At 41.6% G+C, this 25,584-nt stretch overlaps 1 protein-coding gene across 1 annotated transcript in view; it reads right to left on the bottom strand.

The window, feature by feature from the left end:
- LOC125889477 (cGMP-dependent 3',5'-cyclic phosphodiesterase) overlaps window positions 1-23,260 on the bottom strand; it is a 226,478-nt gene extending 203,218 nt beyond the window's left edge. Inside the window, exon 1 of the mRNA XM_049577508.1 lies at window positions 22,432-23,260. Within this exon, the coding sequence (XP_049433465.1) occupies window positions 22,432-22,490 (59 nt within the window). The 5' untranslated portion in view covers window positions 22,491-23,260. The remainder of the gene's footprint in view (window positions 1-22,431) is intronic.
- Window positions 23,261-25,584: the final 2,324 nt, after the last annotated feature.

Consider the following 25,584-nt stretch of genomic DNA (forward strand, 5'->3'; position numbering starts at 1 on the left):
AAAAAGACGAGCATGAAAGAGGCAGACGGCGAGGAGTAAACAGAACGATGCAGATGCAAAGAGAGATGAAAAAAACACCGATTACGGGAGAGATCGGGAAATAAAAGACAAAAGAGTTGAAAGCAAGTGTGCCCCGACTTAGACATCAATCCACTCCACCACGAGGAAGCTTCTCAAAAAAGACTTTAAAAAGGTGCAATGAGCCCATCAAAGACTAAAACTCTCCTGAGAGCACAGAGGTTAAAGCTAGGAAAGATACACACTCTCTCAATATTGACTTTGATGTTGAGAAGGAGGCTGCACGTGGAGAAATCAGCAAAACTATGACACACATGTACCTGTCGGCTCCATGTGGAGGAAAACAAACTAGAACATGGCCAGAAGCACACATCTGGATACATGCAACAACCCAACACAACAAAATGAACTGCACAGAGGCTATTCTCTCTGTGCGCCTGGATGTACATTTACAGTATGTTTGTGCAGACATGCATAAACACACACATGTACAAACAGCACATACATCCCTGCTAGACGCCCTGCTGGCAGCAAAAATTGTTCATTTTTTGCTTGAGTTGACTTGAAAGGAAATTTTTATAAAGTAAAGGGGGAAAAAAAACAGAGGGCGGAACAGGAGACAGAATGAGAGAGACAGAAAGAAGAAGTGCCTCTGGGCAATTACGAATCCCTGTGTTTGTGTGTGTGTGTGTGTGTGTGTGTGTGTGTGTGTGTGTGTGTGTGTGTGAGTAGACTACAAGCGTGATGAGACAGGTGTGAAAGGTGACCAGTCGGGGTCACTGATTATATAGAAAATAGGGAGAGACATACTGACAGATGTATGAAAAGAAATGTGTCAGTTAGACAGCTTCACGCACAAACACACACCAAACACATGAATACATGTACGGAGAAAAAAAACACACACCAAGACTCTTATTTGTCTTGACAGCAGGGCAGCAAAATGAGCATAAACTCTAATTAACAACCTCAGATTCAAACCGCAGAATAGCATTTGGATCCGTGTATATCTGTGTGTGTGCGCACGCGTGTGTGTTTACTGGTGTCTGTCTTTGTGTGTTATCATTTAGAGGTTATACGAGTTACAGAGACAGAAATTGTCGGTAGGGTGGCTCCTTAGCATGTAATTAGCATATCACAGGGCAGCTGCTTTAACAGCCAATCAAACTGAGAAAATGCCACCTGAATGCAAATGAATCACACCCCGCATCACCACGCTGTTTCACAGCACCTCTGCAAGACTTGCAAATAATTAGATAATGTATGAGACTGTGTGTAAGCCTGCATGTATCTGTGTGTAGTTTCTTCTTTAGCACACATGCAGAATGTGGCCCAAGGCAGAGTGTGTTCCTACTGGAACACAAGCGAGGGTCAAGGACAACCTTTCTGTGTTTGTCTGGGAGCAGTTTTTGGTCTCTTCACCACTGCGTTGCATGCATGTGCACCAAAATGTGACACAATAGGTCAAACAACGAAGGCACTCTCCAACTCACTTTGACACTAAATATTCAAGTGTTAACTCACGCCGAGACACTATAGCTGTTGCACCCACAAACACACCCTGCCTTGGGGTATACGTCCACCATGTACTTGTTATCTGAGGAACTGTGATGACGGTAACAACTAAAGCAGAAAACGCTTCAGTGTTGGCTATTATTAGCTTTCAATCCAGGCTGGATCACCAACTGAGAAAATCAGTCACCCCCTATTCAAATCAATAGAACATTCAATGAACCATTCACATTATGTATCACCACATACTGTGGTGTTACCTGCCACCATACAAAATACTTCATAATGAATCAGAATATTACACAGGCCCATTGTTGCTCACTGCAGAGGATTGCCATCTATTTTTGGCATCAGTCGCTCTTTGACAGGAAGTATTTTGTGTTGAGTTCCTGCTGCTCATAAACAACTCTATATGAGGTAAAAGATTATATTCTTACAAATCCTGTACTTAAAGTAAATGCATCAAGCCTCTGCCACAGTTCAATGAATGTGGCTTGATTTATACTTCTCTGCTGTGCAATTTAAAAGCCTCTGGTAGAGGCACTTAACATTTCTGTCCATCTGTGAGCAGACCTTGTTGACGAGATGACTGAACTCAAGAGCACTTTGTGACAGTGTGGTGTACAAAGCTGGTTTAGAGTTTACATAATGTCCATCCTGTGTTTTTAAAACCACCAGCTTTCTCTTCAAGGAGAGCACGCCTTGATGTCTTTGGTCTCCCACCATGGTGTGACTCACTCATGTGCCGACTGTGTATGATCCAAGCTCTGGGAGTCTGTCTGCAGCTCATCACCTCAGCTCAAGTTATCCTCTCAACATACCTCCATGTTGTTTTCCATCTAAAAATACTTTGTACATTTTCACACACTATTCTTCTCAGTATTAGCAGTAGCTGCCTACAGCACACTTTGCACATACAATAAATTCCTACTCATTTTTATCATGCTTATTTGGGCTGCACCCTGACAGTGGAAGATTCAAATCATCAGTCAAAGACCTCAGTTGAATGAGGTTTTTCAAGTAAAGCAGTCGGTTTTTGTTTGTTTTGTTTTGTTCAGGCAGTATGCAGTGTGCCTCTGGGGACGATACGGTATTTCACTTTCACACTGCTCTCTGGTAGAGGCAGCTGCACAATCCAGGCCCAGGGTGAGTCTGAGGGTACTTGACCTAGAGTTCACTTGCATTGGTCCGAATCAGGGACTAATTTTGTTGCAAAGTTGCATAAGTGCTTAGAGTTGGTTCATGTTCTCACGGCAGCATTTACAAGCAGAGCAGATAAAACGCCTTGTGCGAGAAAGCTGCTCTTGTTTGGTCAGAATTTCCATGCAGGAGAAATCCAGGAAGTAAACAAAACGTTGAAGAACAGTACACTTGCAAGATAAATGTGACACGTTCTAATGTCACAATGGAGGGACAACTACGCAGGTTGATTTTAGCGCTGCTCATCGTGGACTATATTGCTGTCACTGTTCATTTTAGGCAAACCATACAGTTACAGTGAAAATGAGGCGCGGCTCCAACTAGAAAACAATGTTTTGATGCATTGGATGTGCCGAATGTGCATATTAAGGCAGTACAGGAGGAGGTGCACATTAATAATCTTCTGGGACTGTAAATGCTCATTGTTAACCCAAACAATGTGTCATGTGATTGCAGTTGGTTCAAATGAGGGTCAAACACATTCTCACTACAAACTGCACTAGAGTTCATTTGTAACTAGACCGAGACCACCTCTTCATCAAGGTCTCGGTCCGTTTGTTTTGGTGCACACCCGAGGACAACTGCTGTGTTCACACCTGCCCAAAGGAACCACACTTAGGGGGCAAACAGACTTGAGTTTGATTGAAGCGAACCAAACAGGGCAGGTGTGAAAGCACCCTGAGTGACACGGAGGAAACAGCCTGGAGAAAGAGATGCTTTGCCCAGTCAGACTTCAAGATAATTTTATCTTCAGCCCTCTGCTTTGAGGTGGTGAATTTACAGCTGACAGCAACTTCATAAAGTATACTCTCTGGCTGTTGTTTTATATCTAATGCCACCAAAAAATGTTGTCAGATACAGCCCTAATTATTATCTATCAATATGGTGTGTCTTTATGTGCTGTTTATTTTGATTTATCTTTTAGAGCTTGCATCATGCATTACTCTAAAAATTATTTTGTAAGTGCTTGCAAAAACAGTCGTCCTCTTGCATGCCTTTTGTGGTACTCCTCAGGGATCAGTACTAGGCCTCATGCTCTTTTAATCTGCATGCTGCCTCTAGGGCATATTGTTGAAGTATACAACAGACTAATACATCGCTATGCCAAACACACACAGCTCTATATCTCTCGAAAACACAATACAGTCAGTGCAGTACACTGTATCCTGGTCTGTGCTGCAGATTTCATTCTTTGATACCTCACTTCCAGAATCAAGCACGCTTCTATGATCACGGGGGTGATTTTTGACCCTCATCTCTCCTTCATCAATCAAACAATGAAAGTAATTAATTTTTTCTGACCTTTCTCCCAGTCTTGATTACTGCAATTCCTTATATTCTCACTCTAATCAAAAAGATAAAATCCATCTCCCATCTTCAACTTGTTTAAAACACAGCTGCCAGGCTGCAAACTGACATCACACCAGCTTCACTACACATATTGACAGTAAGGTTTAGAACAGATTTAAAGATCTCACTGTCTACACTTAAAGCCTTACATGGCTGTGTGTCTGGTTATGTTGTCTCTGTGATCTTCCAGCAGGGAACTTTTTGTGACCACATTTTTGTGGTCAGGCTGTCGATCTCTCTGCCTGAGGCTCTGTTGTCTGTTTTCTCTTTTAAACCTCTCCTCAAAGCTATTTTAGTGCAACAGGATTTTCATGATCTATTTTTACTCTTTTTCATTTTAACAACTTGATGACTGTCTTCTGTTTTAAGCTCTTTTATCCTTTACATTCACAATTTTGTTAGTTTATTGTCTTTTGGTTGACTTTTCTTTCTTGTATCTTTTGGCCCATGATTGAACCTGCACTATTTGTCAGATTGAACGCAGTTGTAAACTATTTTGTTTTGAACAGCATTGACAATACATGCAAACAAAGGAGGAAATCCTCAAATGTGAGAATTTGCTGCTTCTATCTTTATATCACTGTAATACAAATGTCATTGGGATTTGGGCTGGTGGTCTGAAAGAGCAAGCAATTTAAAGAAGTCACCATGGGCTCTGGCAAATATGGGGAAAATAATCAGTTTGGTGCACTCTCTATAATACAACTCAAGCGTAGGATGTGACTGTAATCTTCTGTTGTCTGCATCAAGATGGCATGTTGTTTATTTCAGACCCAATCCAGTCAGGGCAAGACTTGCCATTAAGTTAGAAAACATGCAGGAACGACTGTACAATGGTGTTTGCCAGTGCTGGTTCTGCTTTCTGATGTGCCTGCCATATCCAGTCCAGACAGCATAGTAAGCAGTGGGGAGCACAATCGTCCTGCTGATTTTCTATTCGAGCAGTAGTTAACTGCAATCATTTGGTGTCCCAAGTGAAAATACGTCTGTATTAAATGGTGAGAATGAAAACCAGCAGGAGTCTGAGACATGACTGGCAACTACCAGTCTAGAGGGCTGATGGACTGCATTGACTGCATTTATATAGCACCTACCTTACCAGCCAAAGTGCTTTACAGTTTGCCTCTCATACATCCATTCACACACACACACACACACACACACATCCATAATTGGTGGCGGACCTGCCATGCAAGGTACTAGCCTGCCCATCAGAAGCAACTTGGGTTTCAGTAAAAGTAGGAAGGACCTAGTCAGCCTGTTCTCATTCCCAGGATGTCAAATACGGCAGCTTGGTTAGCGGTCAGTAGCCATCGGCTTCAGATTCCATTTAGAGTCTGTATGAGACATAGGCTACTGGGGTTTCAGCTAACTTCAATATAACCCATCCACAGCAATGATGTAGTAGAAAGGGCTAGAAAGTCCTCATAGGGAGGATGGAAGGAGGGCAATGGATAGGTCAAATAAACACAGGACTTTCACCCAGGGACTGCTGTTCATGTCTTGTGTGAAACTAAAAGTCAACACAGAGTTTTTCTAACAACATAACAAACCATCATGTGATATCTGTGGCTAGTGACATACGTGTCACATACATCACATGACAAATGACATGTGAAATTCTTGTTAACTTACTTTAAGTCATGTATTTGCCCAAACCATGATCATTCTTGATCATGAGTGGCTTTGTTGTGTAAATCTAAAGTAGTTTTGGTGACGAAACCTACATTTCCTATCAAGAGGGAAGTTTCTTTTGAAAACACATGGCATGAGCGGAAACTGACATGCCGTCACTGAGCTTCCAAAACTTACACTAGAGGGGCACCTAGAGTGTCAGAGTTTTAAGTGTAGGGCCACTGACCAAATTGCTGGATTTGACAAGTTGAAAGTGAGAACTTGTTGTAATGGGTATATTACAATTGCAAAATGTCAAGACAAAAGTAATATATAATTGGTAAGTCAACACATGGAAAGCTTAGAGACACAAAAACACCCTCAATACAATAAGTAAAACCAGCACAATAGTGCTGTGTTCCACATCAGGGTGACATTTACCTCAATAAACTTAAAAACATATACATCAGAATTATTTTAAAGGTTGTGAAATGTTGTAAAGGAAAAAGGCCCCATCAGTATTTCTACTAGGGCTGCCACTAACAATTATTTTCATTGTCGACTAATCTGTCGATTATTTCTTCGATTAGTTGACTAATCATTTAATCGAAAAATGTGTTAAAATGTTGAAAAATGTTGGCCTGTCTCACCCAAACCCCAAAATTACGTCATCTAATGTCTTGTTTCATACTCACACCAAAGGGTTTTAGTTCACTGTCACGGGAGAGTGTGTAAAGCTGCCAATATATGAACGTAAGAAGCTGTTATAAGAGAATTTTGGGGTACTTTTATAGTACTTTTCTATGAAAAATGACTCAAACCGATTAGTAGACTACTAAAATAGTCACTGATTATTTTAATAGTCGATTAGTCATCGATTAGTCGACTAATGGTGGCAGCCCTAATTTCTACCATATAAAATTGATGAATAACATTTCATGTGTTTCTCATCTTATCACAATTCAAAATCCAGTGTCTAAAAAAATTACTTTAAGCACATCAAGAGCATCACCGAACACTTTGAGCATAAATTTATATTTTGGTTCGTTCTAATTCTGCTTAGCATTTCAGGGTTAACTCTAACCTTCTGTCTACATTTGGATCACACATTGTGTCTTTACAAAATGTATCTGCAAAGCCATTAAAGACACACACACACACACACACACACACACACACATACAGGCTCAGTCATTAACATCTAAAATACATACAACACATAAAAATGTATAGATTCACGTTTGCAGTGCTGTAAAAATATGAATATATTGACAGATCAAAAGAGGAAAGCACTACATCTAGGACTGATGGAATATAATACGCCTATATGTAGGGTAACCTGTGACACCATTAGTTGCCAGGCAACCAGGATCACTCCTTAGATGAAACACCTGCCCCTCATCTATCAAGTAATCTCAGCAGCCTCTTCGCTTCTCTGTCACACCTGTCTCTCTGTCTCTGTCTCTGTCTCTGTCTGGCAGGTGGGACTTCAAGGGTGGAGAGGTGGAAAGTCGGGACGGGGGAAGTAAAAAGATAAAAAAAAAAAAAGAGGGATAAATGGAGAGATGGAGACAGTGACACACAAATGAGATGATGAAGAGAACAGAGGTTTAGTTGGTCATATGAGTAAGGCTGCCCTGAACAGCATTTTAGGCGCCTCTAAGCTCTAAGCAATTACTGACAAACATTCAATGCTTCAACAAGACACAACAGGTGTTTTGGGTTGAGGGGTTGGAGACTTTAGTAGGACTTAGCATGGCAGTGTGTGTGTGTGTGTGTGTGTGAGAGAGAGAGAGAGAGAGAGAGAGAGAGAGAGAGTGACAAAGGAAAAGAGCAAGGGAAGGTGGAAGGTGGACTATTGCAAGCAATGTTTCTGTAATAGTTAATAGTCACTTCGAACACTGTGGGTCAGGCCTCGTCTCTAGATGCAAAGCAAGTGCTTCAATACAGTTGACAGCTGTCGATAGCCTTCCGCAGTTCTTGTCACATGTACCTTTTCTTTGTAGCACTGCCAATTTAATGCTTGAAGCGGGGGTCGATGACTGCGCTGATAACACTGACCTGTTTCATGTCTGACATTTGCCACCTCCTTTCGGTTCTCTCCACCTTTTTAGTGGTGGCAGATCAAATCAAAAATTGAAGCATTCGAATACTGACATTGGCATTTATTACAGTGGTAATGATGGCATCAGACCCTGTCTATACGTATGCAGATATTTTTGTAAACTAGAGTTGACAGAGATATTTTGTAAAATGAAGGTTGTGTGGAAAGAATTATTTTTCTAAAACGGGGAAGCATATCCATTTAAAAAAATATCGCTATGCACAAAGACAAGGCCTAAAAGCTTTGAAGCATTCAGGTCAGCCAAACAAGTAAACCAATGCAACACTCAACAAGATATATAGATGGTGATGACAGATGGATGCAGTCAATAGTTCATTGCACATGTGATCAAAACAATCACCACCATGTTTCCATTTGGCAAAGAAATATCTGCTGTGTCAAATATTGGACACAAAGTAGCCTGCAGACAGAATACAATCAGTCTTTTGTGAAAACAACTACAGTATATGAGGTACAATACGTGCGTCTACTATAGTGTGCATGCATGTAGGTGAGAAGCTGAGAAGGGGACCGGTTCATATGTGCGGTGTGTGTCTCTCTACAGTCCGCGTGTTCATATGCTGTAGAACAAGTCATTTCATTCAGCACTACAAGCATCACAAAACCCCCGAATGTCCCAAATGCGACACTTACAGCCTGTCAGTGGCTTTATCTCTGTGTGAGTCAATCAATAGGGCCGATCAATAAGAAAAAGCCCTGCAGTCAGGGCAAGAGGAACCGGAGCACAGGAATACATTCTGCTACTCTAGAGAGCGAGCACGACAATGCCGACAATAATAGTCACAATAATAACTACTGTAATGACATCAATATGACTTTGGCCAACAAACAGCTAAATCTATAACAGAAGAACAGTGACACTAATAACAAGGAAAGATTCATCTACGTGAGTGCAGGAAACGTAGCAGAAAAAAACATCTGCAGCTGCTGTAAGAGCAACATAAAACATCTGCAGAACCGACAGCAGCAACACAAACGACAATTTTGGATTTACAACAGCAACACATGACGAATATCAGCAATAAAAACAGTAGGAAAGATAATAAAACCTCCCACAGGAGCAAAAGTAATGACACACTGCAAACAACAACAAAATCAAATCAGTTCGGCTAAACTCAGCCATGGGAGTCGCTGACCACTTCGCTATTTTAGTCCACTTATCTACCATGAATCAACACAAATGCCATGCTGTTTTATTTTTTTCAGGAATGAAACACAGGATGAAGAAGAGAGAAGAGAGAGAAGTAACTTCTCCTTACTACACTGTGAACTTGAGAAATGTTGAGCTTCGTGAAAGGTTTTTTTTTTTTGTGTGTGTGTCTGTCATTTTGAGATTCATATATTATTTACGTGAGTCATCTTGTGTCATTTTAATCTCCCACTTCTTTTCTTCAGATAGTCATTTTGATTCCACAAACAGTATGGCACAGATTTACCCTTACTACTATGATGTTAGTAAGTACAAAACATGTATAAGAGAGCAGATGCTATGCCTTGGGCTTCAGCTATCAGCTTTTTTTTTTTTTTTTTTTAAATAAATCGAGTATTCTACTGATTAATCAGTTGATTAATCAAGTATTCGGATGAGAAATGCTTTTGTTTTATGAAAGAGCAAGAGTATATACACAAAAAAAGAAAAAAACAGGTCTCTTAAATGAACAACTAATTTGTTTCTTTTTTTTTTTAGACAACTCATCATTTTTAACGTTTAAATTACATTCAATATTTAGGCTCCAACTGCACCTTACAAATTCTATGCATCACTTCTGAATCTGTATCCATAGCCACTCTTGGAGATGATCTGACTGAGAGGATTCAGGCCTATGCAGAACAGCCAGGGGACAGTACAGCACCTTGGTATATGCTGCACTTGATGGGGACTCCAGTGTTGTTTTCCTGGCCCCCAAAGTCCCCAGATCCTAATCTATTCGAGCATATGTTGGGCATGCAGGTACCCCACCTAACAATGTACAGGACTCAAAAGATCAGCCATCAATACCCTGACAGTGCCAGACAGCACAGGACACCCTCCTGTGTTCATGCCTTGACAGGTCAGAGCCATGTCTGATCCGAGGAGGCCCCACGTCGATCAGGGGTACCTCTGGGGTACCAGCATGTCTCACAAATGCTCAATCAGACTGGTATCTGGGAAATCTGGAGGCCAGGTTGACACCTTGAGTTCTTTGTGACATTTCTCAGGCCATTTCTGAGCAGTTTTCATGGTGTGATATGGTGCATTGTCCAGGACCAAAGTTTTCCCAGCAGAACACTGCATTAAAACATACTGATCAATGTCACTCACTTGACCTGTCACTGGTTGCAATGTTTTGACTGACTGGTGTTAACATAAACTCTGAGATCTATCATTACCTTTCATGACCATGTGTCTGTGACCACTGCAACTTTACACCTGTCTACAGAAAGACACACAAAGGTTGCCTGCAAAAACAAATGAGTGAAGCTACACCTGCACAAATTAAAATAGATGTAGCTGTTCACCATAACAATGCAATGACCTTCAAACTTAAGTGGTAAATGCATTCAAGCATTGTTGTATAACACCTGAACAATGAACCTTAAACACAATCTTCACAAAGATTGCAAGTACTTAAGCCGAATGTCAAACCTTGTTTGCTGTATGGAATCTCTGGCAGATTATTTAAGGTTATTTACTCTTCAGGCTATAAGTAAAGAGGACACACACACACACACATACACACACACACACACACACACACACACACACACACACACACACACATACATACATAAATACACACCTCTGCTGCCTATCAATAAGGTCTCGTCACACACACACAGAGGGGTACTTGATACTGTTTTCTAATTAAACCAAGGCTCTGTGTCCTAAACACAGCTGCCTCACCTCCCACGTTAATCTCTCGAGGGACTTCACACACACACACACACACACACACACACACACACACACACACACACCAGTTGCAACTGCTGATAAAAACACCTAAAAAAAATCACTCACACACACAGTTGTGTGTCCATTGTCCATTGGATTACTGACAGCAACACAAATGTGCTCATACAAACACACACATGCACACACTTGTAACTTCTATACACTGACACACTTGTACACTCACACACCCTCTTATACACACACACACTCACACACACACACACACACACACACACACACACACACACACACAGAAACACCTGTCTGTGGCAACAGTCCACAGAGATAAGACGACTGACAGGAGCTGCTGGAGCCAAAGCTGGGAACCATGGGAGCTGTCAGGCTCATTTCCCTGAGCCACCTCCAGGCTCACGCACACACAAACAGATAGACAGACACATACACAAACACACACACTTGTGATGATATTGTATTGACTTAAATTCACTCCCTGGAGCCATTCTCTTACCATAACTGTCATACACTGTACTTCATCCAAACCTTCCTCTAACCTCAACGCAACACCAAACCTGCTGTAGCTTCAATCTTAAACCTGCGACATATGAAACGTTGAGCTGAGCCAAACTGTAATTCTAGCCTCTGTCTTTAAAATAACACTTCCTAATACGGTGTGAGAAAAACAGTCACCGCAAGTCACCAGCTGGCCAGGTTTTCTATTCTTGTGTAGAACCCACAATAGAAACAGCAGAGATGACATACAATCTTACACAGGGTCTAGATAAACAAAGCAAAAGCACACACTCGCTCCTGCTGATTTTCCATGTAAATAAGCAGAGAAATAAGGTGAAATAAAATGACAGTTTTTTGGGATTTTTTTGAGGGGAAAAAGACCAGTACAGTTTCAGTTTGACAGCCACTCATTGTCAAGTCTGGAGTCATTTCATTTCATCTAGAGGCAGACATACTCCTGAATACGTGTATGCCCTAAGGTTGTTTATGTCAGGATCAAATATAATGAACTACCCAGTCACAGCTGCTGGGCAGGTCTACAGGTGTGATTAATGTAGGTGCAGTAGATTTCAACAATGCTGGGGAGTAATCAAACTAGTAATTTAACTACATTTTGCCGCAGCTTGCTGATAGTTCAACTACATTCACATTTTTATAGTAATTCAAGCATTCCATAAATTACTTTCTTGCCATTTTGTGTGTACAACTTTGTAAAACTACAAACATTTCTGGGCCACAAAAGGAAGTATCTGTATTGTAGTTGAACCCCCTTTGACCACAATTAGTCAGAAGTTTTGATTATTGCTATTTATGAGCAAATGTTAGAGAAGTTTTTTCATGCTATTTTAAGTCACCTGGCAAACTGAGTAATCCTGCTTGGTGCAGCCCCCCCACCTGGACTCTAGTTTCTGAGGACTGATGGACATTGTGTACAAAACCAAAGCTGACATTTCTTGTACTTTTCCATGAGTAGTGGGGTATTTTAATTTGGGGGGGTTATGTGTGACCTGTAAACAAGGGGGCACTAAACTCAACTGAGCAACTTTTTTTTTTCTGAATCTTCATTTCTCCCTCCGGTAGCTTTGCTGTAGCTCAGCCTCTTCCAGTGTGAAGCAATTAGTAGCTTGCAAGGCTATGCTTTTAAAGTAGTTTCCCCAACACTGAGTGTCAAGACACCATTATTCTCCTTCAATCATGTGAGCAGGTCCACCACCTAAAACCTACTGTGCTTCCGGACGTCTCAAACTTAACCTAGACCAAGCAGCAACCCTCTGGGGCTGAAAAATGAAGCCAACACAGAAGTGCCAAAAACTGCATTTCCATGAACGGTTACTTGTAGCTGGCTCCAGAAACCAGTCAATCCCCATAGACAGCCATGTTAAAATGCCCAACTTTAAAGCATAATTAAACATGTTCACAGCCTGGTACAAAAAACGGTTTCATTTTTTAAAGTAAATTTCGTGACAACTGAACGGGGGATTAATTTTTTTTATAACTTACTCATTCACATTTAAAAGACTTAACATTATGCATGATAAAGGGCGGGGCGCTGTGAGTGACAGGCTGTCTGCCAATAGTGTCCTCGGCTTCTCAGTCAGATCCACCCCTCGCTCCTCAGCAGCACCACCCAGCAAGCAATAGTCGTGATTTAAATGTATTGGCTATATTTAGCTTCGATTTAGTTTAGCTACATGTAACCCAAATCTAGCTGATTTAATTTTGAAATTGATTAAATGTAATTTTTGCAATTGTAGATGGCGTGATGGATGATATTCAATCACATATGGAGAGTCAACAGTAATTAAAATATGTTTATCTCCATTTTTTGGACATGGTCTCTACATAGCCGTATAATTGATGACATCTACACTTTGGCTATGGTTAGACGTCTACCAAATTTTCACTGACAGCCCAAATTCAGCCGTGATTTAGCCTAGATGTCAGGTCTTCATGTGGATGGCTATTAGACATTTTTTAAACCAAAAAATGCTTGCTGGGCAGCCTCTCACCCAAATATGGTTACTTCTGGCTCCAAAAAGCCAGCCAGAACACAAGGCTTCAAAACAGGAGTCCACAAACCAGTGGGTGACGTCATGGTACTGTAGCTACATCCATTATCTTTACAGTCTATGATCTAGACCTACCTTGATCATGAAATTTTCAAAGTTAGCTCTCTGATTTTACAACTGCACACTTCTTAATGTACATCATATACCTGCAGCTGCTTCACAATAAAATACTTACGATGGCATCAGAACCTCATGCAAATTATCAGATTTCTGGCTGACAAATTGTGCATGACCTTGATTCAAATTTAATGTCTGATCATTTAATAAATAGCTATTGATATGGTGCATCAATTGAAATAAAATTCACTAGAGGCACTGGACAACCACAATGATTTCCACTGGCTACAGGAAATCACTGGTAGATTATAAGATAAAGCAAGGAGAGCCAGACAACGTTTAGCTACAGCTAATGATAAAATGGATTTCCACTCTGTTAGTGAAGGAGACAGTTGTATTACATCTCATTACATAGATTACACTCTGTTTAACATGAATGTTAAACAGCTAAATTAATGCATCCATCTCCTCTGGCTTACACACACAATAAAATATGAGCCGTGTTATGGCATTTATCGAGTGTGTTGAGTTGAATCAATTTAGTGCAGTAATGCAGCTTAAGTCCCCATACCACTCTGAGTCATCATGTGGACATTATTTGCATTTCCTTCTTGATTTCACTTGAATACACTCTTCTACCAGCCTGGTAAATGTAATTTTTGAAGCTAAGATACCGCACTTTACATTAACTGTTAAATAAAATAAACGTCCTTCCACACTCCAGAGACATGTGATGTACTGAAGACTCTATGTGAATGTGATTCTCTTCATGTGTCAAACACTTGTTCAGGGTGCACTCTGCCGCTCACCTATTACGTGCTGAGATTGGATCTAGCCCCTCGGAAACCCTGCACTGGACAAGCAGGTATGGAAAATGGGTGTGTGCATGTGTGTGCGAGACTCAGGATGACACTTTGAGCAGGGTGGACGTGACCTCTATGACTATCTACACTGTTTCAGCTGCACAGTTTCAAGTGTGTATTGATTCAAAAGAAGTGGAGATGAAGTGGAGCAGGGTTAGGAAGGTCTGAAAGCAGTGTTCTCCACTCTGTATTTGCATTTGAGGTTATCTCTTAATGATAATCTCGTGGCGACTGGTTTCCAGGAGAGTCTCCTTGATGATACTACAGTACGTAGGTTTCTGTTATGGTATGCGGTTATCATCTTTTTTCAGACAAATAAAGTTTATTCCTTGAGAAATCAGAAGGTTTCCCCTTTGCAATCAGGACCAAACCAGTGACTGAATTCACATAAGCCCCAAACCAATAATCCCAACAATTATTGATTAAAACTGCTGAGTGTATTATCAGAGCTCCACAAAGCTTACAGTAATCTCTATTATAAACTTGCCATTGGTGGTGCCGCAACCAGAATTCTAAGCTCGGTGATTGAATTTTTATTACCTCAAAACCACCTGGGAGCCAACAGTTAACGTCTCTCGTCTCTCACACTTTCACCTTTGACTTTTTATTAGAGAGACAGATTTTTTTAACACGGTTGCTCATCTTTTGTATGGATGATTCTGCTGGAAGAGCTTCACGACACCCAAGCTTTGCCAGTTGCCTCATAATATTCATGCAGAAAATTAATGGAAGCATGCAACCAAAGATTCTTTGAGTTCAACAGTTCAAAAATAATTACATGCTTAATTTGCACTACAATTAGAGGAGAAGTGATTTTGCCGTGGGTCTGCAGAGCTCCTCAACTTAAAGTGCTTTCTACTAAGGGTGTAAATCACAAGTTTCCTAATTTCACAATGTCTGTCATAATCAGTTCAATTCAATTCAAGGGCATGTGGTCGATATGAGAAGATATCAGTTAATTTCCTCATTGTCTTCTTCTTGGCTGTTGGCGATGGGGGCTAACACTGTTTGAATATTTAGGAAGGAAGTGTGCTTGGATGGAAAAGGTACCACAGACATGCCATGGGAATTTCAAAAGTAAAGACATCTTAAAGATGCCGGTACACACTGATGTTTTTTTGTTGTTGATCACTGAGTCGATAGATCAATCCAGATTCATGAATCATCACACCCAGATGGTAACCCCCCATGGCTGAAATTTGAAGCCAATGCGGAAGTCCCAAAAACTGCATTTCCTTGAATGGTCACTTGTAGATGGCTCCAGAGAGTCAGTCCCCATTGACACCCATGTTAAAATGCCCGACTTTACAGCATAAATACTCATTACAGCCTGGTATAAAAATGGTTTTAGTCTCAATAGCTAATTCCCCCCTTCATGACAACTCGTCACATTTCGGGTTTACTTGACCTTCTACTTTATTCTACTTACCTTTGACCTTCTTTGTGCCGTCTAATGGTAGAAAGAGCACAACACATTAATCCATGTAAAAACAATATGGCAGCCACCTCTGCCAAGTCAGTCTGCAGACGATCCCGACACAAAAGTGGACAAGTTCCAAAATCTGAGCACATTTTATGGTTGAAACTTGTTTATTGATTGATTGATGATTAATAATGTGTCTAGTTTGATATGGCAACAACTTTGACCGATTTTAGCAACAGTAACAAGCTAAGTTGCTTTTAATTAGGAAGTACTTGTTTGAAGACATTGGGATTTTATTATCATCTTGTTTGAAGACCAACTTAATTATCATTGACAATGTTTAATTATTTTTATACCTATCAGGTCCTACTGATCCCAAATCGCTAGGACAAATTAAAAGTGCATACCAAACAAAAGTTTGGGTCTCAGGAGGCTATAACTCATGTGTTTACATTTTATTAAGGCTCAGTGTTACGCATATTTGAGGGCTGGGCCACTTGAGTGACTGCCTGTGAGGTGTAGACACAATCAGTGGGTCAGATCCAGCCCTCATTCCTCCATATCTCCAGACTCTCACCCAAATATGGTCACTTCTAGCTCCAAAAAAACAACATGGCAACAGACAAAATGCCAAACTCAAAACAGTAGTCCTCAAATAAATGGGTCGCGCCACTGTAACTATGTCTATTTTATACAGTCTATAGTTACAGGCCTATAATCTACACTTTTATTGGTATGTAAAACAGTAAGTGATCTTGTTTATAAAAGCAAATTTAATACTATTTATTATCTCCTACTGGAGTACATAACTTGTGCTTTTAGCTGAGTACTTAACATTCAATTCAGGACTCAGAGAGAGGAGTCAAATGCAGATAAATCAGTGAATTGAACGCAATTAAGCCGAATGTTTAGCTGAAACACACACACTCTGCAGATACACAAACACACAAACGCATGCAAAAGGATGCAAACACAACACATGATGGTTTCTCTCTGCTTTCTCTTTGCTTTCACTTCCCTCTCTGTCTCTTCTCTCTCTCTGAATATTTTAGTATTGATGAGCCCATTACTGATGATAACACAGTGCAACGTCAGCATCCCTTCTCTCTCTTTCTCACACACACACACACACACAGGCATACACACACACACAAACACACACACACACACACACACACACACACAGTCATCAGGAATCAGGTTACAACTCTGCTGCTGCTGTGTACTTTTGTGCATTTCTGTGTGTGTGTTTGTGTGTTCAGCAGGAGACTGGGGGATCTGACTTCCTGGCATCAATCCAGTAAATTGCAATATTTTTCAGGCTGAAGACCGTTCACATGCACAGCTGCTGGCGCACAAATACACACACCCAAATACAGATTATGAGGGAAATGCGTGTTGGCTGCTAAAATGATGAAAGATAATAACAGCAGATAAATAAAGTGCACTGAATGTGAGCATGTGCTCCTCAAAAGGCTATTAAAAACAACATGAACACATACAGCAACATAAAGACGGAGCACTGGACATTATACAACGAGAGTGAATGTGGGTCTAAGCTTAGACGGACTACATGGATGTGATCCCTGAAACTGTAGAGCTTGGTCAATATTTCTGATAAATAACTGGCTCTCAAAGCTACAATCCAGGGATCCAAGACTCGCAATTATGGAAACCCAAAAGGCTTTGGATTTTGCTGTAGCTTGGTTGTATTTGATCACAATGCTCAATCACAAGGGAGAACACATCCCAGCGGGTGCAGGCATGATATCAGCTTTACTGTATTTTGTGACAGTAACGAACTTCATGACCTTAACTGATCACAAATACAAAGTCTCCGATTCAAAGCGATCCCAGCTTGAGGGGAGCAGGTGAGACCAGCTACTGAAACTAATTGTATGTCAGAGATCGTTGACGTCCACCTGGCAGATTCATTATCCTGCCACAAGTCTGGTTATTTTCTCCTAGACTGGCCAACAAATGCCCAGTGTAAGAAGCTTAGCCTTTTCGGACAAGCGCTGGTGAGGTGAATAAAAGCCATTATCCTCCAGTGATTTCCCTTATTGGATTTAAACCAATAATGAAGGAAGAGCACATTAGATGAGGATTTTTCAAACAGACCAAGAGGGGTTGAAATTTGATATTAGGGAGTTGTCTCTAAGACTTTGTACAATCACCATTTAATGACATCACAGTGTTATGAACTGCAAATGATGCTATTCAACCATGAGAGAGGAGGAACTTATAGCATAAAAAAACAATGAGTACATCGAGACATGTCCTGAGGGAAGCTCTCACCTTACAGAATATATAGTACGCTGTTTGATCAGCCACGCGCTGTGATCATCATCGCCCATTTCTGCAGCAGCAGATGCGTCACTTAATTTGAGAGCAGACGTTGTGTGTTTACAAGGCAAACTTTCATTTCAAACAGGAGAACCCTATTTCAATACGAGGAGGGCTCTACTTTATTAGCTGACATTAAGTCAAACACCAAGTGTGGCCCTGACATTTAAAAGTTCTTTTTTTCTCCAGACAGATGCAGCAGAGAAGGATCATGACAAACACACACAGACTGAACACCACCACAACTAATGACTTTACAATCACCGTAGAGTTTAATACACACATCTCTGGAGGGGAGAGAAGTTAGCCTGGCAAGATCATCCTGATAATGTGGGCTTAACATCCTGTGTCATTCTCTGTATCAATCTGTACTCTGAGCCGCCCCAAACACTTTCCAGACATTCAAATCCAATGTGGGCAAATCATGGATCCGCACTGTAGCTGACAATTCAAGCTGCCAGTCAGGGACTGCATTGTAGCCGATGATGTAAAAGTAGGTCGCAGCTTAAATAACAGTAATGGTGGCTCCCGAAGCAACAAGCACTAACTCTAACGTTAGTAGAGTAAACACAGCAAATATAGAAGTTATTGTAGACATAGAGTCAATAACAACAATTAAACAAGAACAAGAGTATGCACCCACTGAGTTTCTCAGAGGAAAAGACGCTTTTGCTGTTCCTCAGACTGGATTCAGCAAAGGCTTGATTAATCAACTGGCTCTGTTGGTAATGAAGAAGATGTACATCCTCCTGAAGGAGTACTCCTGCTCACTGAAAGTGTTTGGGGAGGCATCGAGTCCAGACAGATATAGACAGCTAAACAGTGTTGAGCATTGGAATGGTCTTACCAAGCTAGAGAAAAGGAGCTTTCTCAATGCCATCCGGAGAATGCCCTGGGCTGGGTAGCAATTATTTGACAAATTAACACCTTTTCTAACTGATGCATTCGATGATTCATTTAACTCACTTAATTACCTGTAACACTCACCCAGGCCTCAGTGTCATTAACTTTAAATATGGTAGAGCAACCCTATCCTGCTCAAGCTACGGCCCTGCGTCCGCTATCTGTGGCTTTAAGCTATGGCTCTGGAGTCTTTTCTACCTTCCATCATCTCCCCAAATCAACAGGGTTTATCCAAGATAGGTGGCCATTTTTCCACCTCTAACCTCAACTGTTTAATGTTGTATATAATCCCTCTACCTCAACTATACCTGAACCCATGATCTCACCGGATACAGAGAAATCCTTTGACCAGGTAGAGTGGAACTATCTCTTTTTATACATTGGAGGGATTTTGCTTGGTTGAGAAACCTTTCTCTTGGGTGAAACACAATCAAGGCACAGAAGGTCCATGTGGATGTGATTATGCTGAAAGTAATCAATAATAAGAGGATCTCTGCCTCCCTTGGTTTCCGGCCCCATACTGTCGAAAGACAGGTTGATTTGTACGAGCAGAACTTAACTTTATGAACAGATATACCTGTGACAGCACTGGCCAAGCTGCACATGGTGGTTGCTCTGTGCACTTGCTGCTTAGTTATACACAGGCCGGTACCATTCTTAGCCTCTCCCTATGCTTTGTTTCTCACTCAGAGCTGCCTGTACGACACTCGGTCATCGAAGTAGCGCAAGGACTTTTATCGTGCGAGTGGCAGTCAATATCGGCACATGTGAAATAATATAATTTGCTCATGAGCATGTTTAACTTACATAAATCTGACGCCATACACCACACTCACTTACCTAAGGCTCAGGCCTTCTAGGATCTCTAGTGATGCTGACTCTACCTATGACTAATGTCGTCAGACGCCTGCTACCCATGCCCAGCTGTTTTGGTGGTGCCCTTCTTTGCACAGTTACTGGTCCAGAATTTTTAACACCACATTCCAAGTCACCAAAACCCCAGCTTAACCAACTGCTATCAAAACCCCATAGGAGTCTCTCCCCCAGCTCTGTCACTCCCAGAATACAAAGCAGACTTCATTGCCTTTGTGACTCACTTAGCCAGCCCATGCTTAATACTGTAAGGGGTTCCTCTGACAAATTTAATAAAACATGAGGTCCTTTTTTTATCAACTTATCCTGGGGAAGTGAAATCCCTGCTGTCCCAGATTGAGAGACATACATGACATCTTTTGAAGTGTCTTGTCTAGTTGTGGTTTGATTTACTTACTTATTTGTTGTGTTGCCATTCGAATGGTGACCTAGCTGTTGCTTTGTATCTGTTTATATTGGCTTTTTCTCCTTAGTAATGTATTTCTTTTTGTTAATGGTTCCCCTGGTTTTGTATTGCTGACACTATTGTGTATGTATTGACATGTATACAGGAAACCACATATTATAATACATAGATATGTGAAAATCCAATGTGACCTCTTGAAAACCTTATAAACAAAACTGGGAAAAAGTAATAAACACCTCTCTGAGACATTCTCAACACACACTATATGCTACACAAAGATAGGATGCAGCACTGGGCTGCTTTATTGCATTAATAATGATTGTGTCAGCCTCCTTTGATCCACGGCATGTATTTGCTATCCTGTGAAAACTACTTATCTCTGAAATGTCAACTTTTCATGAACAAGAAAACAGCCCCAGGGTCAAGAATAAACAACACTGAAGAACACCCTGGTTTTAAGCTTTGTGATGATGCATTCTGGGGGGTTAACGGAGAAAACTGCACATAAAGGGCATTTATTCTCAAGTTTATCTATAAACTTAAAAATCCCCAATTTTGGTGAAACACGGGACAGCACCTTCTAATAGGGCACTTGATATAAAGGGCTTATAAATTTAGCTTCATTAATGGTTAATAAATTACCTTCTAATGCATTATAGAATAGTTGTTAACCATTCATAAGAGCTAATTATGGATTACCAGGCTGTGAAACGTCTCTAAGGCTGGTGTTCATCCTTTTAATGGGTTATAAGCAGTCTTATATTGGTAATCAACTTATAAATGCATAAGTTGGCTGGTTTCTGTGCAGACCTATTTAACAAGGTAAGACTGACCCATTAAATGCCCATTTTCCACCGACATGGAAGCGGTTCTGTTCCAGTTCTTGCACCTGATTTTGAATCGTCCAGAGCCTTTTGACCAAAACTAACTGGTTCAGAACCCAAAAAGTTGGTTCTCACCTGAAACCAAAAAGTAATTTTCCTTGACATGAAGTGCAAAACCGTGACGACAACAGCGGGAATGTCATATTCTACCAGTTGGAAAAAGGACTGTAAATGGACCTGCACTTGTATAGCATCTTTCTAGTCATCTGACCGCTCAAAGCACTTTTTACACTACGAGTCACATTCAAACTGGTGGTCGAGGCTACCGTACAAGGTACCACATGCTACTCAGTCTTTAACACACTGATTGAACAGCCACTGGAAGCAATTTGGGGTTCAGTATCTTGCTCAAGGATACCTCAACATGCGGACTGGAGAAGTCAGAGATAGAACCGCTGATCCTCTGATTAGTGGACAAACCGTTCTACCTCTGAGCCACAGCCACCCCAGGAAGGAGAAGGCAATGATGGAGAAGTCAAGTGAGAAATTATCCGGAAAAAGCACATGTAGTCATCTCATTAGTAGTTGGTAAATGCTTGTTTGCTTGTTGTTCGATTTTGTGGAATACCCTCTGTTGATGACACATCCTTGATTACTTGGTTCCTTTGGTTCCGTGCAAAACTAGTGGGAACATGGGCAGGTTCGCTAGATAGCACCAAGGTCCCAAGAATCCTGAATGGTACCGGTTCAAGAACTAATTTGGTGGAAAAAGGGAGATCATTTTCCACAACTTGGTAACCCAAGCGCTTTTCTCATTAATGGCTTGTAATCAATAAGGTGTTAGTAAATAATTTATTAACCGTATAGCCTTCTTATAAAGGATGCCATATTAAAAAGTGGCACAAGAAGCTACAACAATTCAGGCCAAACTGTATTCTAGGATAATGCGGTTTGCCTTAAAGTTAGCCCTTTAAAAAAACTTGAACATAACAATGAAAGATGCCATAATGGGGTCTAGCAGAGCCAATTTATCTCTCCCAGTAGGGATATTAGAGGAAGAGTAGCCATCAGCGTGCTGTTATGATACCCTGAAAGATACAAACGCATGATAAGGTCAGTAAACTAGCTGTAGAGCAGACCACACACACTGTGGGAACATTTTAGTGATATTACAGTGTGATGATGGAGGTCAGCTACACACCGGTTTACTGACAGCCACCTGCACAGTTCAGCCGGGGTCCTTACTGCCGCTGTCAGGGGGGTAATGACACCCAGCAGGTCACACTCACACTACTACTTCACCACCAGTCTGTATTTGGCTCAACGCTCGGCGCCATGTGCCTCGTTCAGTTTGCGCGCTGCATGTGAAACTGTCAAGAAGCTTCAAGCCACAAACACAACACACACTGTACACAACATACATAGTTATTAGACACACTTACATCTCGGAGGACGGTGGCTGGCTACGGCAGAGGAGCGCGTGTCCGCACGCTTGTCCCATCGCGCATCCTGCCTCGCGCCTCCCCGGTTAACCCAAACAGCTGCAGTCAGGAGGACCTGGAGGGCGAGGGGAGGAAAAGAGGAGGGGGGAGGGAGCTGGATATGTGCTGGGAGGGGGTGAAGGAGGACAGACGATGGATGGATGGATAGATAGATGGTTGGGTGTGTGCTCCTCTCGCCTTCTCTAGTCTCTGTATGTGTCTGCCTCTCTTCGGTCTGCTCTCCGCTGCTGCTGCTGTCTCCTCTCGAGCTCTGACAGCGCGCGGGGATTGGTCGGGACCCGGTAACTGATACTCGAGCTATGGTGAGCGAGGATATAACGGCAGAGCAATGAGAGCGAGACAGGGGGGAGAGAAAGAGCTCAGCCGGTACTTTAACGCTCAACGCCACATGGACACATCAACAAACACACACGCGAGCGCGTCAGTCAAACCGGAGCTGAGCACGTCACTCCTCCGCGTGCGCTGACCAGCAATCTCCCTCGGGTCATGTCTGCTCTCCCATGAGCACCAGTTCATCCGTGGAAATCAAAGTCGTGTTGTCGTGAAAATTCAACTTTCACGGTGTGTCTTCACACCTCAGCTGCGCATTTTCACACAACTCCCACCATGCACACTTCTTCTTCTCCCTCTCCTTCTTCTTCTTGCTTCATATATTTTGTAGATCTGCAGCAGGACAGGACTTAACTCGTTACCTCTCCCTTCCCAAACAAAAAAGATCTTATTTGCTCCTGCTGGCAAGGTCTTACTATAAACCACATGTTGCACCAGACTCCACAGTGTCTATCACGGGACACAAGGTCTCAAGGTCCAACAGGGATCCTCTGCCATATAAGGCTTTCCCTGTACACAGAGGGAAGCAGCAGGGATCCACTACCAGAGCAATGCCTAGTGAAACAGGAGCCTTTTAAATCTTTGTTGACATCCAAGGCCTTTAAATATCCTCAGTGGCTTCAGATGTCAAGTGTTTTACGTTCTAGACACCCAGTAAGGAAGACAAATAGCATTTTATGTTAACAAAGCATCTGAAAATATGACACTGTACTACAGCCTGCAGCCATGGTCCACCTACAGTACACAGGTGTTCTCAATCAGCGCTGCCTGATTAGACCTCTCACTCAAGGCTGTGCGAGCATGTGCACACTGTGATTGACTGACAGATCTGTCAGGCTACTAACACTGATCTGTTGTTTCTGTTCATCATCATCATCTAATTATTATTAGTGAGTGAGTTTGGTGTCCCAAGGAAATTTCTACCACCCAGCTCCAACCTGAGCAATCAGCCATAACTGCAAACACCTGTGTGAATGTGCACCGTCATATTTTCCTGTTTCCTTTTAGCACAATCCTCAATACTGCTACTATTTTACACTCACCGGCCACTTTGTTAAGTACTGTTCAACTGCTTCATATCGCAAATAGCTAATCAGCCAAGATTGAAAATTGGCTTTAAAATGATATACAGATGTCTTTAACTTCAATGAAACTGTGCAAAACTAAAGCCTGACTGGCCTGCCCCTGATCAGAAAAAAATCGGCACATTACTTTGTGTCACTGTAAGAGCACAGATGTAACTGCTAACATCAATAATCCGTCTGTTCCATCAAGTATCTCGGTAAAGTACATCTGGGAGCCAATGTGCACAACATCAAAACCCTTGAACTAGCACTCTTGTTATAAACACCATTGTTATCAGTGCTACCTGCGCTGATGTGTTAAAGTTCTACAGTCAACAACACACTGAACAAATGTTGACAGTGCAGTACAGCAGGTCACTTATCTGTAACAACAATAATATCTCTGACAGGCTATTACAGAAAGTTCAGATGTCTCGTGGGCTCAAGGGTGCAACCAGCTCCAAGAAAATGCTAGATAGAGGGTTGGCAATGGACCGAACTGGTGGTTGCTAACTGTGGTGGATTACTTATAGCTGCAGTTTCAAGAATGTGCCGTTATAGTGTGCTGCTATTAATGGAAGATTTAAGAGGTTTTAATGTCAGTTAATGGGTAAATTGTTAGAGGTAAAACTATGCAGTCGTTCACAAATAGCAAGGATTAAAACCATATTCATTTTGTGACCAATTGTAGGGGTCCCAACCCCACCCCCCTTTTGGCAAACATTCAGTTAAAGCATATAGAACTTTAGACTGGGATACGCTTTAATTAATTTGTGGATAGATTTCTTGTTGCATATGTGATTACAGGTTCCTTTTTTGATCAGTTGTGTCTTTTCTGAGACAAATATAAACCTAAGACATTACCTAAATATCCTCTGTGGTAGTGACAGGTCCCCACAGAGAGTGTGTTTATTTATAATTTGTGGCATGTGGATGATTTCCTAATCATTGTCTAAACAGACAAATCTGATTTGAGCCAGACTATCTCACCGAAATAGACAAAGACCAGAAGGCGTCCAAAAATCAGATTTGTTGTGCCTGTGTAAATTTATCTTAGCATCTCTGTCCGTTCCCATAAATACGTCCTGCAGTTGTTGATTTAGATGATGCTCAAACATCACATTCAAACTTATTTCCAAAAAGTAGTATAAGAGGCTAATTTGGACCCCAATATGATGGTTTCTTCTTCTTCTGTCACGTAGGGAGTCACCAGTCAGAGGTATGTGACACCTAATTTGATGAAACTCTAATTTAAAATATACAGGGGGACAATGCAATGTCTGAGAAGCCCTGCAGTTTTAATACAGGCATCTTTAGGTCACCTAGCAGTAGCTGTCAATTACAGGTGAGGACAAGACAGAGGGAGAAACATGGAGGAGGAGATGACAGAGAACGAGAGTGTGACAGGGAGAGGTGGGAGAGGAAGAATAAGTGAGTGTGAAGGAAAAGAGTCAGGAGAGGGGAGCTGCCGCAGCGAGAGGAAGACTGTGAACCTTATTATTGCTATGTCAAGTTTGGGAGTGTGTGTGTGTGTGTGTGTGTGTGTGTGTGTGTGTGTGTGTGTGTGTGTGTGTGTGTGTGTGTGTGTATGCGCACACATCACATCTGGTGTGTTGGCATACAGATCTATGCTCAGCTGTGCCTCAATTTGTATGTGTGTGTGTGTGTGTGTGTTTGTCCATCAGAACTCGTGCGCCTG

The sequence above is a fragment of the Epinephelus fuscoguttatus genome, linkage group LG5 (assembly GCF_011397635.1).
Source record: "Epinephelus fuscoguttatus linkage group LG5, E.fuscoguttatus.final_Chr_v1".
NCBI classification, from domain to species: domain Eukaryota; kingdom Metazoa; phylum Chordata; class Actinopteri; order Perciformes; family Serranidae; genus Epinephelus; species Epinephelus fuscoguttatus.